General features: G+C 33.4%; 1 protein-coding gene across 2 annotated transcripts in view; it reads left to right on the forward strand.

Annotated features, from left to right (window-relative positions):
- The window catches only part of SEMA3A (semaphorin 3A), a 479,082-nt gene that overhangs the window by 317,973 nt on the left and 145,072 nt on the right, over window positions 1–16,037 (forward strand). For both annotated transcript variants that reach the window (XM_040472793.1, XM_040472792.1), the window contains 2 exons: window positions 647–804; window positions 5,420–5,482. In XM_040472793.1, the coding sequence (XP_040328727.1) occupies window positions 647–804; window positions 5,420–5,482 (221 nt within the window). The remainder of the gene's footprint in view (window positions 1–646; window positions 805–5,419; window positions 5,483–16,037) is intronic.

Raw genomic sequence — 16,037 nt, forward strand, 5'->3', positions numbered from 1 at the left:
GAATGATAATAAACTGAAAAATTGAAGTCAGATAGTAAAATTCATATAACTTATGCTTTTATGAAAATGTAACTTGGCTTCTGTATATATGTCAGTCACAAAATATTACAAAAGATTTAGATGGTGGAGTTAATTATTTAATGGTCAAAAAGACATGTAAAAATTCCTTAGTAAAAAGAAGCCTCAAACAACCTAGGAGGTTCAACAGTGTTTCCCTCATACTGCCTCTGCTCTGTTAGCCTGCTTCGCTTTTCCTTTTAGGTAATGATTTGGAACAAATGAAACCATTTAAAAAAACCTTTGTAAAATTAAAGACATTTTATATACAATACTGAGCATTTCATTTTATCATTACATGCACAGAGATTTCATTGGATCAGTTGTGCAGAGGAGGTATTTCTGTTCCTTTTTTCTGAAGAAGTATATGGTATTGAGTATGAAATCAGCAAACTAATGAATATGACTTCCATTTCCATGAAATGTAAACAAAAAAACAAACAAAAATGGCTCCTGTATATTTCTTAGTACCATTAAGAACAACCACTGATTTGTAGCTACAGCAGGCCGTAGATTGCCATGTACCAATAGTCCATGCTCATGTAGGACCTCACATTAACACCCAATGTCTTGCTTTGTTACCTTGCAGAAATGTTGGAATCCAACAATGTGATCACTTTCAATGGCTTGGCCAACAGCTCCAGTTATCATACCTTCCTTTTGGATGAGGAACGGAGTAGGCTGTATGTTGGAGCGAAGGATCACATATTTTCATTCAACCTGGTTAATATCAAGGATTTTCAAAAGGTATCTTTATTCTAATGTATACACTGTAGTTTCTTTAAAACATCTCAAGCTATTTAACAGTGAATTCTCTAGCTATTTGATAGTGTTACAACTGAAAAAAAAACTTTAAATTAATGATTTTATTTTTTCAGATGCAAATAAAAATAATGCATTGCTTTGATTATCACAAATCAATGGATGCAGTAAACCATAAAAATCATCAAGGACAAAACCATAGTATGTTAAATGATCATTTTAAGAAATACTGACTTAAGCTTATCCTTCCATAGTTGTATCATTTTTCCTGTGTAAAACTAAACATCTGAACCATTATATTTATATATCATAATTGATATCATTTACCGTGTGTGTGTATATGTATGTGTATGTATATATCGCTATATTGTCAGCAAATGCAGAGTTCATCAATCATTTTACACATGCCTAATCTGGTGTGTCACCTGTTTTTGTAAATAATGGTTATTGGAACACAGACACTCATACATTTACATATTGTCTATGTTTGCTTTCATTCAACAATGGCAGAATTGAATAGTTGTGATAGAGATCATCTGGCTCACAGAGCCTAAAATATTTACTATCTGGCCTTTCAAACAAAAAGTTTGCCAAACCTTCATCTAGAAGATCAGTTTTCAGTGTCAGATCTTTACAAATGTGGTCATCTAGACACTTGCAGTCTCTCAGTTTTATCCTTACTCTTTACCATGTTTTTGGCTTCTTTAATTAATAAGCTATACAGTTTGGAAAATAAACATGGATTGAAAAATTAGTGCAAATTATGCTACTGAGTCCATATGCTGTACTCAAAGTCAATTATTTTTTCATAGTCAGTATTTCCAGTCATAATTCTCTGAGGAACAAAAATCTTTTATGTAGCGGCTTTTGTAGGAGTACTAGTATAACATATTTTTTTAGAGTACATATACATCAGTTTTTATGTATGTTAATTTTGCTTCTTATAGGACTTTAGAGAGTGGTGTTTCCTAAACTGATAAACTTTAACATATTGGACAATAAGTTTTGAAAAGTAATGAATTGTATTAAAAGCTTTTGTCCTGGTTGGAGAATATTGCTTTGAAGATCAAATGAAGATTAAATTCAAAGCTAATTCATATCTCTAATAGAGTATACCACTGGACCTAAGACTTTTACTTTCCTACTACCCAAACTCTGAAATTCTGACTGTTACATAAAGATTTGATTCATTATGTATATCATACAAAACAGCAGCGATATACTTAGAGATTAATATACGGGATTTAAATGTCACCTTTGATATTTCTTTTTCTGATTTTTTCAATCTATTTGATTTCTAAGACTTCTCAGATGATTGCAGTATTCCTAAGGTTATCTGTTGCCTAAAAAAACTAGTTATCCGTTTGTTTTTCTGAAATAACAAAATATTTACCTTGGAGTCTTTTCTAAAGGTAATAAAATAAGCAGCTTTGTTTTGTTTAGTGAAAATAAGTCATCCTTTTTATATAATGAGTGAAAAATCTAAGTTGAAGAAATATTTGGTATTTTAATAGTAGGAAATTATATAAGTTCAAGTTTTCAGTGTTCATAATAGTTTTATCATTTTGTAAAACTCATATATATAACATAAATATATATAAATATATTTTTTATCCATAAACAATATATGAGTAACATCACACCTCAGAATGTGTATTTAATGTATTTGGCATTTTTCTCTGAATAATGAAATAATAAAGATTCTTAGTTTATATACTCAGTTTGTTCTAAAATTGAAAAGGCTTAATTATTGTATGAGACAACCTGCTGTTTTATAGATGAGGAAAATCCCAGAGCCATTTGTATGCCCTTGATATAATCACAGTATCTTCTACCAACTAGACTTACAATAAATAGATACTGAAGTAATGAATTAATTCAAGTTAGGTGACTTGCCCAGTTTCATAGTGTTGTTATAGCTCCTGCTCTTGCATTTAAAATCATTATTCTAATCGAAGTCATATTTCTAAGTCTAAAACATTCATTCCAAACATATTATTTAATTATACCACACTGTCCATAGGAGTAAATCTAGTTTACTTAAGAATTCACATGCATTTGTCTATTAATGTTCTTTATAATCTCTGTATGATGTTATTTAGCATTTTCTGAAGCATCTACTCTTGTAATAAACTTTATAAAGATCACTATAGGATATCATAAATAATTCTTGAGGGACTTACAACATAATATTAATGATAAGATTATGAGCATAAAGGTATATATTAGGCCAATCCTTATTAGAGATAACACATTCTCAGATTTGGAAGAACTATGAAAAGATTCTAGACCTTCATAAAAGCATGCTGTTTCTTTAAGGCACAAATGCTTATTTATAAAATTATGAGTGAGAGGGGCTGTCATGAATAGAACTATAGACGCATGAAGAAAGGAAAGTGTAATACACATCATGAAACACTTTGAATATGAGCATAAGAAATTTAGGCATTGTTAATTGAGACTTTTTGAACAAAGAAGACGAAAATATCTACAGGTAAACAAATATAACCAAATAGTCAGGAATTTTTCTTTATGGAAGAGGATACTGTTGGAAATGACAATTAAATATGTTTATATTTTTTATATAAATATATATATTTATTTCACTGACTTATAGTTACGCCCATAAGTTGCTTTCCAGAATAGCATATTATATACCAAAATTTATTTTATTCATGCCAGATTTTTAAGCTATACTTATTTATTTAACTCTGGGAACTCTAGAAAGTTGAGAGTACACACTCCTGGAAGTATGAGAGAATTGAGCATAAATGTTATCAACATTATTTTTTATCAACATTTGACATAAGAGAAAAAATGACAAAATGAGACCCATGCTATCTCACCACCAGCAGTCAAGAGCTAGGAAAGTATGAGAAAATGACTTGCCTTTTTCAGTTAAAAATCATGTTTTAATAATCTGTGAGTTTTGTGAAATGTAACTGGCAAGCTTAATGTGAAAGTCAGTAAATCTTAGCCCTATACTCTATATTATTGTCATGTTTTAAATGAAATTTATATTTTATCTACCGGTATAAACTTTAAATAAGAATAGATCGCTTGGGCTTTCTGTAGCCACAGTGAAGACAGAGCTGTGGAATGTATGGAACAGACTACCCAGCACCCGCTCTAGTAATTCAGAAGTCAGGGTAATGTGAATTTTAAGGACGTGCATTTTTTGTGCTTAGATTTTTTTTTATTATGAGATTACTTTGTAAGATCCTTGTGGAACAAATCAAATGACAGTTCTAATTTACATATACAGATAAACATGAAAAGAAAGGCACATGAAAAAGAATACATAAATTAAAAGCTTCAGATGGTAAAAATGAATGTATAACCAAAAATTTTTAGGGCTTTTATAATTGTGACACAGAGCTGAAATGCATTTGTTATGCCATCATAGGTTATTTCGATATGTCCTAAATTTTTGCTTATGAATGTGTTATATTTTGTTTTTTGATTCCCTAGATTGAATATCATAGCCCTTGCACAAGTTTATGACCATTTATACTGAATTATCTAGGGGCTTGTTTATGACCGTTTATACTGAATTATCTTGAGGCTTGTTTATGACCATTTATACTGAATTATCTTGAGGATCCCAAAAAAGATGATCAGTCATTTTGAGACTAACACAGACATGAATGAGTGACTGCACCATGTCTGGATTTTTTTTTTTTTTTTTTACATATGACATTTTTTTTTTCCTGCAATTAACTGTTACCAGATGAGAAAGATGAATTAAAGAAAAAAATTCAATTGTTCTGCCCCAATACAGATAGGACTCATTCGAATTGCCCTGAGGAACTGAACAATTTTATATTAAAATTTAGATGAGGATGTTTGTATTAATATTATAAAGAAAAATACATCCACCATCCCCTAAACCACCAATAATATCTTGGCCTGCTTAGCACTGTCATTGTAATTATACATTATAGAAACCTTTGGAATTTAGCATAAATGTTGTCAAAGAATGAAGGGGAAATATTAGGGATGAAAACAATTGTTTTTCAATTAGTTTAAGTTTTTCCCACAGTGGCAAAGTTTTTAGAGCTATCTATTTGGAAATTCATTTCCTTCTTTATCTCCAGAAAGTATATAATGCTACTCTTACCTACTTACTGTAAGTAAGTCATGCTGAAATTTGAATTAGGGAAAAGGACCCAGAGCACCTCATGTTTAAATTCAAAATGACTCTTTTATAATAAAGACAGATTCTTTTAGAAAAATGTTAGACACTTTTTTGTGTTTATTTCTATCTCCCTTCATGAGATTTTCACATCTCCTCAAAATGATCTTCCTCTCCCAACCTGACAGTTCTCTTCTCTGCACGCTGCTTAAATCTACTGACTACATAAATTCTGTGTTGCTCAACTTTAATAAACAGCAAAGTCTAATGGGTAGGCAGAGATTGAATGATTTACATTCATACCAATTAATAGATGCTACTGCAGAGTTTAAGCTGAAACCTTCCTACCACATAATGCTTTGTGGAACTTTCTTTAAGTTGCCCCACCTTAGTCTAACAGGCTATAATGTTGGATCACTTAGAGAACTTAATTGGCATAAAATTATGTTTTTTCTCTGCCCTTAGATTGTATGGCCAGTATCTTTTACCAGAAGGGATGAATGCAAATGGGCTGGGAAAGATATCCTGGTAAGTATCAATCAACTAAATTATCTTAGTAATTACATAATTTATTATTCTGTCATCATTTTTGTTTAGTGTTGTATTAAGTAAACACTATACTTGTGAACCTAATCACTTTTTAGAAACAAAAAAGTATTTAATTTTGGATAGTGGTATTTTTATATAAAGAAGTGGGTGAAGGTAAAACATGCCTAAAGATTTACATGTATACAAAAGATAATTAACAAAATGCAATTTTGTAGCATATATACTTACATTCAGTAAGTCAACTTCTTTGTACAAATTTGTTTTCATATGTTAATTCTTCTTGAATTCCTTTTGGGTGATATGAAATTTTTCTGCCTCTGAGTCATGATTAAATTATCCCTTCTTCCTTCTTTGCGTTCCATTCTTTTTCTGTTTTCCTTTCCTTTCATCTTCCTTCCTTCCTTTCTTCCTTCCTTCTTTCCTTCCTTCTATCGATCCATCCATCCATCCATCCATCCATCCATCCTTCCTCTGATTTCTTAAATATGGATTGAGTAATGACTAGGTAATAGGCATTGTCTTGACTAGGTAATAGGCATTGAACAAAAGAGGAATGGAAAGCAATCCAACAATGGTTTTACGTTTATCAAAAGGTACATTCATTTTTTTCTGAGGCAAACTTTGTTAGTAAAATCAAGTGGGTCACTGTTTTGAGGTATAGCCAAGTATTGGCACAGATCATAAAAGGCAGTTATAGTCATTTAAATCAATAAAGTAAAATGAATTTCAGGATTTAAAACATATCTAATTTAGGGGTGCCTGGGTGGCTCTGTTGGTTAAGTGTGCTACTTCGGCTCAGGTCATGATCTCACTGTTTGTGAGTTCGAGCCCCGTGTCAGGCTGTGTGCTGACAGCTCAGATTCTGTGTCTCCCTCTGTCTTTGCCCCTCCCCTGCTCACACTCTGTCTCTCTCTAAAAAATAAACCATTAATTTTTTTTGAATTAAAAAAAAACAGATATAATGTATTTTATTTTGTGTCTTATTTTTGGATGTCTAAAAAACAAGAAAAATCCTATATATTTTGTATACATATTGGCATTTAAAAGAAATTTATCTTAGGTGCTTAAAGACACATTAACCTGCTTGTGTGTGTGTGTGTGTGTGTGTGTGTGTGTGTGTGTGTGTGTATGTATATATATATTTGTAGATGGATAGATATGTAGATATTTTCAGGAGACAACGTGATTGATTGGTAGCAGCTGCCCACAAGATGACACATATGTTTAGAATGATGTAGAGGTGGAGTCTGAATTCATGGGGAAAGAATATCTCAATCTGGTAACAGTGTTGGCTACTGGTGAAGGAAGATAGATAAAAGAGGACAAAGCACAGGCTTTGACTAATTACATATTAGCAAACATGGCAAATTTCATCCTTGAAAATTTCACTTTAAATATAGTGATGATAAGTTACATTGCACCTTCATAGTAAACATTTTTTTGGCTATGTAAAAGTGAACCACAAAAACGTTCTGTCAAGGGACGCCTGGGTGGCTCAGGAGGTTAAATGCCTGACCTACTCAGGCTCAGGTTATGATCTCATCATTTGTGAATTTGAGCCCCACGTCGGTCTCTTTGCTGACAGCTCAGAGCCTGGAATTCGCTTCACATTCTGTGTCTCCCTGTCTCTCTGCCCTCCCCTACTCATGCTCTGTCTGTGTCTCTTTCTCAAAAATAAATGAACATTAAAAACAAAGTGTGTTCTGTCAAATAATAAACTGTCCCAAGTTGATACTTATGTTAGGACTATTGGAAAGGAGTAAAGAGGAAAAAACAATGGTGTAGGAGTCCAGAGAAGTCAGGAATGTTATGTTGAAACCCCCAATGACTCATTAACTGTACTTATGCAAGTATTCTGATTTCTGGAGTGCTTTATTATTTTATCCATTAAATGAGACATTACATATTTTACAATTGGGAGAAACAAGTTTAAGAGTTTTTGTGAAAATTATTTAAAAGAAGGGGCGCCTGGGTGGCTCAGTCGGTTGGGCGGCCGACTTCGGCTCAGGTCATGATCTTGCAGTCCGTGAGTTCGAGCCCCGCGTCGGGCTCTGTGCTGACAGCTCAGAGCCTGGAGCCTGTTTCAGATTCTGTGTCTCCCTCTCTCTGACCCTCCCCCGTTCATGCTCTGTGTCTCTCTGTCTCAAAAATAAATAAATGTTAAAAAAAAAAAATTTAAAAGAAGAAAATACTTTGTAAGTCTAAGGCAAAAAAACCCATAACTGAATACACAAAAAATTATTAACTTTAAAATGCCATGCTTACCATTAACAGATTATTTTGAAAGATCTCAATGTGATATTAACTAAGGATGGATAGAAGTAGAGATTTTACCAGTATGCACCTGTGACTTTTAAAAACAGACTCTTTCCATTTCTGTTGAAGTTTAACAAGTGAAGACATGAATACGTATAATTATTGAGAATCTTTCCTGTGTCAAGTACTATGATGATTTAAATGCTATTTTGTAAATGTAATTTTAATGACAACTTTATGAGGTGGATATCACTACTTCCATTTTCTTGATCAGAAAATACAGTGATTCAGAATATTCATTCAAAGCCTTTTCATCCATAATTTTAGAACATTTTGAGTACTATGCTAGAAGTTGAGATCAGAATGTCTGTGCTTCTGATGAAGTTTTTGGTGTCATGTGGCATATATGGATTTGAATTTGCCTGTTAACACACAGAAACAGTAAAGGACTAATAAATACTTTACCTATTCTGGTTGCATCAAGGGTGTGGACGTAATAACAACCAGCTCACAGCATTCCTGTAAGACTCAATCACAAATGAAATTATTGCATAGGCTATAATGCATTGTACAAAATTTATATTAACTATATTAGTGTTCCTGGTACATGTAATAGAGTTGCTTAGGCAATTTCTTAGCAAAAACATCATTCATGAAATTAATTTGATCCTCTTTAAAGATCATGATCACTGTAGTGTTGCACTATTCTGAATTCAATTCAATTTTGAAATTGAAGATAATATGTACTTATCTGGCAAATTATCTGGATTTTATAATAAGCATTTATAATAAGCACTATAGGCAAGTACTGAGTGTATTTGATATAGTGATTGAATCAGCTTACTCATTTACTAAGATAGCACATAATCTTTAGTGTTTGTGGTTTCCAAAATTCACCTCACTGTATTTCCCTTATCTTTTATGGCTCTTCTCTCATCTGCCCTTCCCTCCTCTTCTTCCTTCCCTCCCCTCCCACTTTGGTATAAGTACTAAACACCAAGGGATTCTGGTGTTAACACAGATGCAGTTAGTTCAGCAGGTGCAATAAAGTCATGATCTGCATAGTGCCATAAGGGTAACCCTAATTATGACCTCAGAGGTTTCCTCTCTAAGAAAGGCAACTTTATTTTATTTTCCAGGCTTATTGAAAATGCTGTGGTTTTCATAGAACTAAATTGAAAGGAACTAAGACATATAGAGTTTGCTAAGTCGGATACAAGGTATTAATTGCACGTGATCATTTCATAGCACTTTGTAATAAACATTCTGAAGACTTATAAGTCATACTCCATAAATTATGGTAGAGATAGGTAATTATGTGTGCATCGAGATATTTAAATTTTTGAAGGTTTAATGATATGGTAATATTAGCCATACTAATCTTTTTAAAAGTCAACTAATTAATGTAACATGATAACGTGTTTGTGTTTTGGTTATTCCTTTATCTTCTGTTAAATCATAGCAGTTCAATTCCAGCATATTTTGTTTTCTCTTTCTTAGCACTTATTTGATAAAATAAAAATGTAACAGTTTTCATATATTTTGGTTAAAAATGTATTTTTCCTCTAGCTGTCAACAACAATATATTCAAATAGGAAAATAGATTTCTTACTATTTTTCTGGTAACCCATCTTATTCCTTTAATAATGCTTTTCATTGACCTATTATTCAAAATATATTTTGTGCATTTCAAATGCATTTTATTAAAATTTCTTTTCAGATAACCTAATTTATGTAACTTAATTTACATATATATTTCATTTAAATAAAATATGTGCCATTTATTCATTATTTTTGAACTTTAATATATAAATGCATTTTTCCATTTCTTCCCTAATACATGATTTTAGAAAAATAGCAATTAGTAGGCTTCCTGGATTTTTAACATTTTTCCCTGATAAACATAAAAAAATAGCTTTGGTATTTTTACCAATAATTTCTTAATCACTTAGCAAGAAATACTAAGAGTAAAGGGTTTTTAAGAATTTACATCCAGTACCTGATTTTTGAAGTGACATGGATGGTTTGATAGAAATTCTGCACTGTATCTTGAGTAAATAATAGTCAACTGTGACATATGGACAATAATTCCTTTCAAAGAATTCTTGTGATGCTGAAAGCCACAGGAATGAGGCTTAGTAGTTTTTGCAGCCATTGGGACTCCACGATAGAATTGTAACCAAAATAGGAACTGACCTGAACATTTATAGAAAAGTAAACTAATGACCTGCTTGAATGCTCTCCATGGTTTCTAGGATCTGAGTTTACTGTTTCCCTCTGGTTTTAGTGTTTTCTTAAGAAGTCCTCTAGAAATAAAGCTCCTTTAAACAAACCTTCCTGGAGGAAGTGCTGTCTTCTCAGTATTGGATTTAGATGTAAGAGTACGATAGGAAAAGTAAGGCAAAGGCACTGACTGATACATATTACATATCATATGTATATTATGATATATAATATATATTTCAGATAAATACACCTTGAAAGTGGGTCATTCTTAATTCTGGTTAAGATGGTTAAGACAACACAGCCACCTGGGTAGTCAGGATATGCCACTAGATTGAACATTCATAGTTCCTGTACATCCATAGTTCCTGAAGCTACATAGTTCACTGAGTGTAGCATCATACAGAAAATTGAACCCTTTCCCATCCTGCCAGGCAGCTGAAAAGATACACACCATCGTTTCTCATGGCTCAGTTTTGTATCAAACACATATGTTAAATCAGCAGCTGGAATTCAAGCCAGCTATCCACAAAGATGGACTTTGTGGTAAAGAAGGAATCTGCATCCTGAGAGACATTTATATTTCCTTTCTTTCTACATATATGTGTAGATCAAGGGAGAAAGAGAATATGAATGGGTCTTAGACTGCTGGTAATGACATTTCTGACAACAACATTACTCTAAATTTATTTTTGTTTTCCTTTTGTGCAAGTGAATATACCGGCTATATTCCTAATATGCTTTCTTAGTGTAGCAGGCTCTATCTACACTTTTATGTTGTTGGGGCATTTCTATATTAGGGGAGTGAAATGCTCATGAACTTTTCCATTGTTGTAACTTGAGAGTTGTAATTTGAAAAAAAAATACATAGAATATTATTGGACAGAGTCCCTGAATAAGAAGATAAATGCAATCCAGATATCTCTATTCTGACTGCTATTACTCACCTTTACTTTCATTTTTGATATTTTTCCTGGTGCTTAAAATCCACTTTGTTATTCACAATAACATTTCTATTGAGGGATTAACTTCCTTGACCCTGTTTTGCAAATGAAAACTGAATACATGCTAAGCTGGTAAAAGAATCTGTTTCGAATCAATAGCTCTCTGTATCTTCTTTGTTTATCCTACTAAACCATCTCTCTTTGCACTAAGTTTCAATAAAACCAAATGGCAACCGTATGACTGTTAGAAATATTTTGAACATCATTGGAAATCAAAATTTCAACCATCTGAGATGAACAAAAAAAAGCAGATTCTCATAACATCGCTATTGTTGGAAACATTTCAAAGCGTATTGTCATGCACCTGAATTTTGGGACATTTTTGCAATTCTTGAGGGATTTATTTTTATATTTTTGTCCTTAGTTGTTATTCATTTTTAATGCTATGATGTATTATAACATGTCTATCAAATTTATCATGGCTCAAATTACAGGGCTTTAGCAACACTATTTTTTGCCAAGTGAATGCAATGGAGAATTTGAAGCCACACATGAATCTTAAGTTTCAGTACAGTCCAAAATGCACATTAGTCATTGAAATTCATTTGCTTTTCTAGAGTGAATTTCATTTTTTAAGGATACATATGACCTTTTTTTAAAGGTCAAAGTTGGCATCAACTTTAATTTTTTTAAAATTTTCTTCTAAGGAATTCAAGGCATTTTAATTTTTTTTTAAATGGATGGTTGAATTACCTCCTAATTCTACAGAAATCATAAGGCTTCATTAAATCTCAAAACCTTGATGTATAATCATTGGGAGATATTTTTTCATGGGTCTTTCATATAATTCTGCATATCTGATGAATAGAGGCCCTAACTGCCATTTTACAGAATTTAAAGGATATTTGAAGGATATTTGTATAGGGAAGAGACTTGGAACATAGTGTCTCCCTCTTAAACAAAAGGCTGGTTTGCAAGCCCGAGCAGTTAGAGGTAGTGTCTCCCTCAGGGCACAGGGCAGGTATGCTTACCATACAGTACAATAAACTAACATCTCCCTCAATATATAATGGCAAGCATGCTTGTGACTATAATAAAATATTCAGGTTCCCTTAACCCAAGGCTTCTCTGCTGTAATGCAACTCACTGCACGTACAGGTTGTCACCAGATCCTCTTCATACTGTGCACTAGGAATTGGAGCTTGGGGAACCAGCATGAGAATGCTGGTACAATGACTAATATTTTTGTGGGTAATAATGTCCTTTGTCTCTGATTCAAGAGCCACGTATATTCTGCCAGCCTGAATGAAACTGTATTTGAATAACTTGTTATCTTCTAAGTTAGAAAAAAATCATAGACCCTTTACAATTCTTGACAATATTGGTTATAATTTTCTGCAGGCATTTTAGATGATGAAAGATTATGTTCACTGTGTTCATGTTTTTTAAGTTTATGTATTTTTGCGGAGAGAGAGAGAGACAGCGTGAGTGGGGGAGGGGCAGAGAGAGAGGGAGACACAGTATCTGAAACAGTCTCCAGGCTCTGAGCTGTCAGCACAGAGCCCGACGTGGGGCTCGAACTCATGGACAGCGAGATCATGACCTGAGCCAAAGTCGGGTGCTCGACCGACTGAGCCAACCAGGCGCCCCCAGACCACTCATTTTTCGTGAAAGACAGTGAAAATCTTGTCTTATAAAAGCCACAGAAATGAACACAGATTTTTATGCACATGCACATATGTGTGTGTTCTTCTGCTTGGGGGTCAATATCAGGTAAACTGAGCAAAGTGATTACAGTTTAAATTCAGCATTCAGAAGTAATAATAATAATAATGATCATTTGAGGTGAGCTTAGTATAACATATAGAATTCTGGAATTACTATGTTACATACCTGAAACTAATGTAACATTGTGTGTCTTCTATGCTTCAATAAAAAAAGAAAAAAAAATATCCACACAGGTGGACTAAACTAACACTTAATGGGAGCTTAGTGTATATACCTGCTGCTCTAAATGCACTGCTTTTATTAACTAATTTTTGTAACTCGTATTTGGTTACAGGGTACATATTTTCCTGGTGCACCTGGGTAGCTCAGTTGGTTAAGCGCCTTGATACCGGCTCAGGTCATGATCTCATGGTTCGTGGGTTTGAGCCCTTGTCAGGCTCTGTACTGACAGCATGGAGCCTGCTTGGAACTTTCTTACCCTCTCTCTCTGTTCCTCCCTTGCTTGTGTGCACATGCACACACATTTTCTCTCCCAAAATAAATAAATAGGCTTAAAAAAAGATATGCATTTCCTTTCAAAGCAACTGGAAGAATCAGTTTTGTATCTTAGGTAGAAGATGCATCAAAAATGAAGCTTTGGCATTAAAGATATTTTAGAAACTAGATTTTATTCATATTTTGAATTAATATGTTTTATAATATGGCAAAATAAGACAGTAATTATTGTGTTTGAATTGCTATGGACCGAGTCTCATATATATAAACTTAGGGTTTGTTTCTTGTTTTGTTTTTTTGGTAATCTTTTGAGTTCGGGATTAAAATTTAAATGCACTTACAAAGTAAGGCTAGCACTTAAAATAGGAACAGTATGTAAAACTTGAAGAGAGTTTACAGATTTTAGATTATATTTTTTTAAATTGGATCCCTCCCTCAGTGGTTGAAGTGAAATTCATATATTTGGCATTGGTTGACAAACTGTTATCTAGATTTGATTGGACACTGTATTTCATGCAGATATCAGTATACATACTTTTAGAGTGTAGTAAGCATTTTATGCTTTCTAAGGTTTATTAGAATGATTTGGACAGTTCCTCTGGGGTTTTCTAACTACATAGTTAGCAGGTGTTCCAGGTCATACTGACACGTAGCTTCTCATGGTCCTCTTTGGTATTGTTTCTCTATGCACTTAATCTTAAGGTTTGGATTTCTGTTCATTTTCAATGCGTATGCTGACCATCGTGTCATAGATCTAACATGAACTCTGGAAATATTTTTCTTGGATATGTTCTGTCTCAAGGCAAATAGGTTATGGTCAACTTTTGACTGTTTTTCTTTGATTTGTTCATGTTGCAATAAAAATCGCCATTATGTCTATCGGACATCACAAAACTTTCCTAAAGTTCTTTTTATATCATTTAATTTTTATATAGTTTTCTTTACCACATTTTTAAGGGTGGTAAGGAAAACAGGATGCAAAATTATAGTATCTAAAAAATTGACACTATTTCAGGAAACTGAGAATCTTAAACTTTGTTTTTAGCTTTTATGCATTTAGAACAGAACACTCTTGGAGATTGTCATAATCACATTCAAATTGAGTGCTAAGCACACTAAATATATTATACTCTGTATCCTATATGCTATACAACGTATTAAATATAGACTGCCTGTGTGTATATATGTACGTGTGTACATGTGTGTGAATCAAAATATTTTTTTGGTATTGTGTTTAAAGAGATACCAAAATTAGTATAACTTATTGATTCTAAGTCTTAATATGCATTTTAAAAAGAAGAACCATTTGCATTTGGAAACAGAATGATCAACCAATAAGTTGTATTTTTCTTTTTAAATGGATCAGATCCATGTTCCCCTTATAATATATCACAATGAGCTGTTTTATGGTAGTAAGTTATATATATAGCCTTTTATACGTTAGGGTTTGATCAGAGGCCAGAACTTGTATGAGCGATGTTAAAAAGGATTTTGTAACAGGCACTTGACCTTATACAGTTGTGGAAGATGGTGGAGAAATCCATGGATCTTTGGAATCTATTGCCTCTGAGTCAGGTAATGGGCCTGACATTGTTGTGGGTCACCAGGGTTGGCACTAGGGAAGAAAAGCTGACATTTAGTGGGGAAGAGCAAGGACCAACTGAAACTCGCAAGGATAAACTGTGACCCACAAGGACAAACTAGAGTTGGTGTCTCTTTCACCACTTCCAACTTTGATGACTTGGGTGACCTACAGAAGAAGCTGATGCTTTTTGCTATGGAGCTGCAGAAGTACCAGGACCAGGTCTTATAGAAGCTAGCAAATAAGATCTGGTAGAGGGTGCAGGAGGGGCAGGCCCAATGCTAACATGGTGGCCAGCAGATCAGAACAACTTTGGGACTTTTATGGTTGCAGTTCAACTTCTGCCTTGCACATCTCATGCAAAATACTTTATGGCCAATCTTAACCAGTTTATGGGAAAGGGAATTCTACACTGTACTTCCAGCTTATCTCAAGTGACACAGTACAATTCTGCCACAACTTTTTAATAATTGCTGCATTTGCTGTTTGACAGTAATTCATGCCATCTACCACTTTGATGAAAAGAGTGACTATAACTTATAGTCCTCCACTCGTGGAAGACTGGAATTTTATGAAAGTTCTAATGAACAACATGTAATTTCCCTTTGTAACAAAAATGGGCACATATTTTTAATATTTCATACCAATTTTACTAAATCCACCTCTCCTTATCATCAAGTATGGGCTTAAACTCCCTTATCTGTCCTTAAAAGGAAGGAACAATTCATAATGGAGTTCTTGCCCAAGGTATTGCACACTATAGTGAATGGCATGAGAGGTGAGCATAGGTGGAAATATTCAAATCAAATAAACAGATGATTTCCTATATTAAGAATAAGTTAGGGGCACCTGGTTGGCTCAGTCAATTAAGCATCTGACTTTGGCTCAGATCATGATCTCACCACTCATGGGTTCAAGCCTTGTGTCTGGTGCTAACAGCTAGGAGCCTGGAGCCTGCTTTGGATTCTTTGTCACCCTCCCTCTCTCTCTGCCCCTCCTCCACTCACACTGTTTTTCTCTTTCTCTCAAAAATAAACATTAAATTTTTTTTTAAAAAAAGAATACTATAACCAGATGATTATTTAGTAAGTACTAAGTTATTATGGTAAGTACTTTACTATATCACTATTCTCATTTTTAGTTGAGGAGACTGTGACTCAGAGATCCTAAGTAACTTTCTGATAGCCACACAACAAATGAAAAATGTTTCCTGAATAATTCTAACCCATGTCTGCCTGACTTTTAAAGCATCATGTTAAAACCCCCATGCTATTTCTGTTTTGTTATTATTAATTCATTACTTTTG

Source organism: Herpailurus yagouaroundi, unplaced genomic scaffold (assembly GCF_014898765.1).
Source record: "Herpailurus yagouaroundi ecotype Mexico unplaced genomic scaffold, PumYag 100, whole genome shotgun sequence".
In the NCBI taxonomy this organism is placed as follows: Eukaryota; Metazoa; Chordata; class Mammalia; order Carnivora; family Felidae; genus Herpailurus; species Herpailurus yagouaroundi.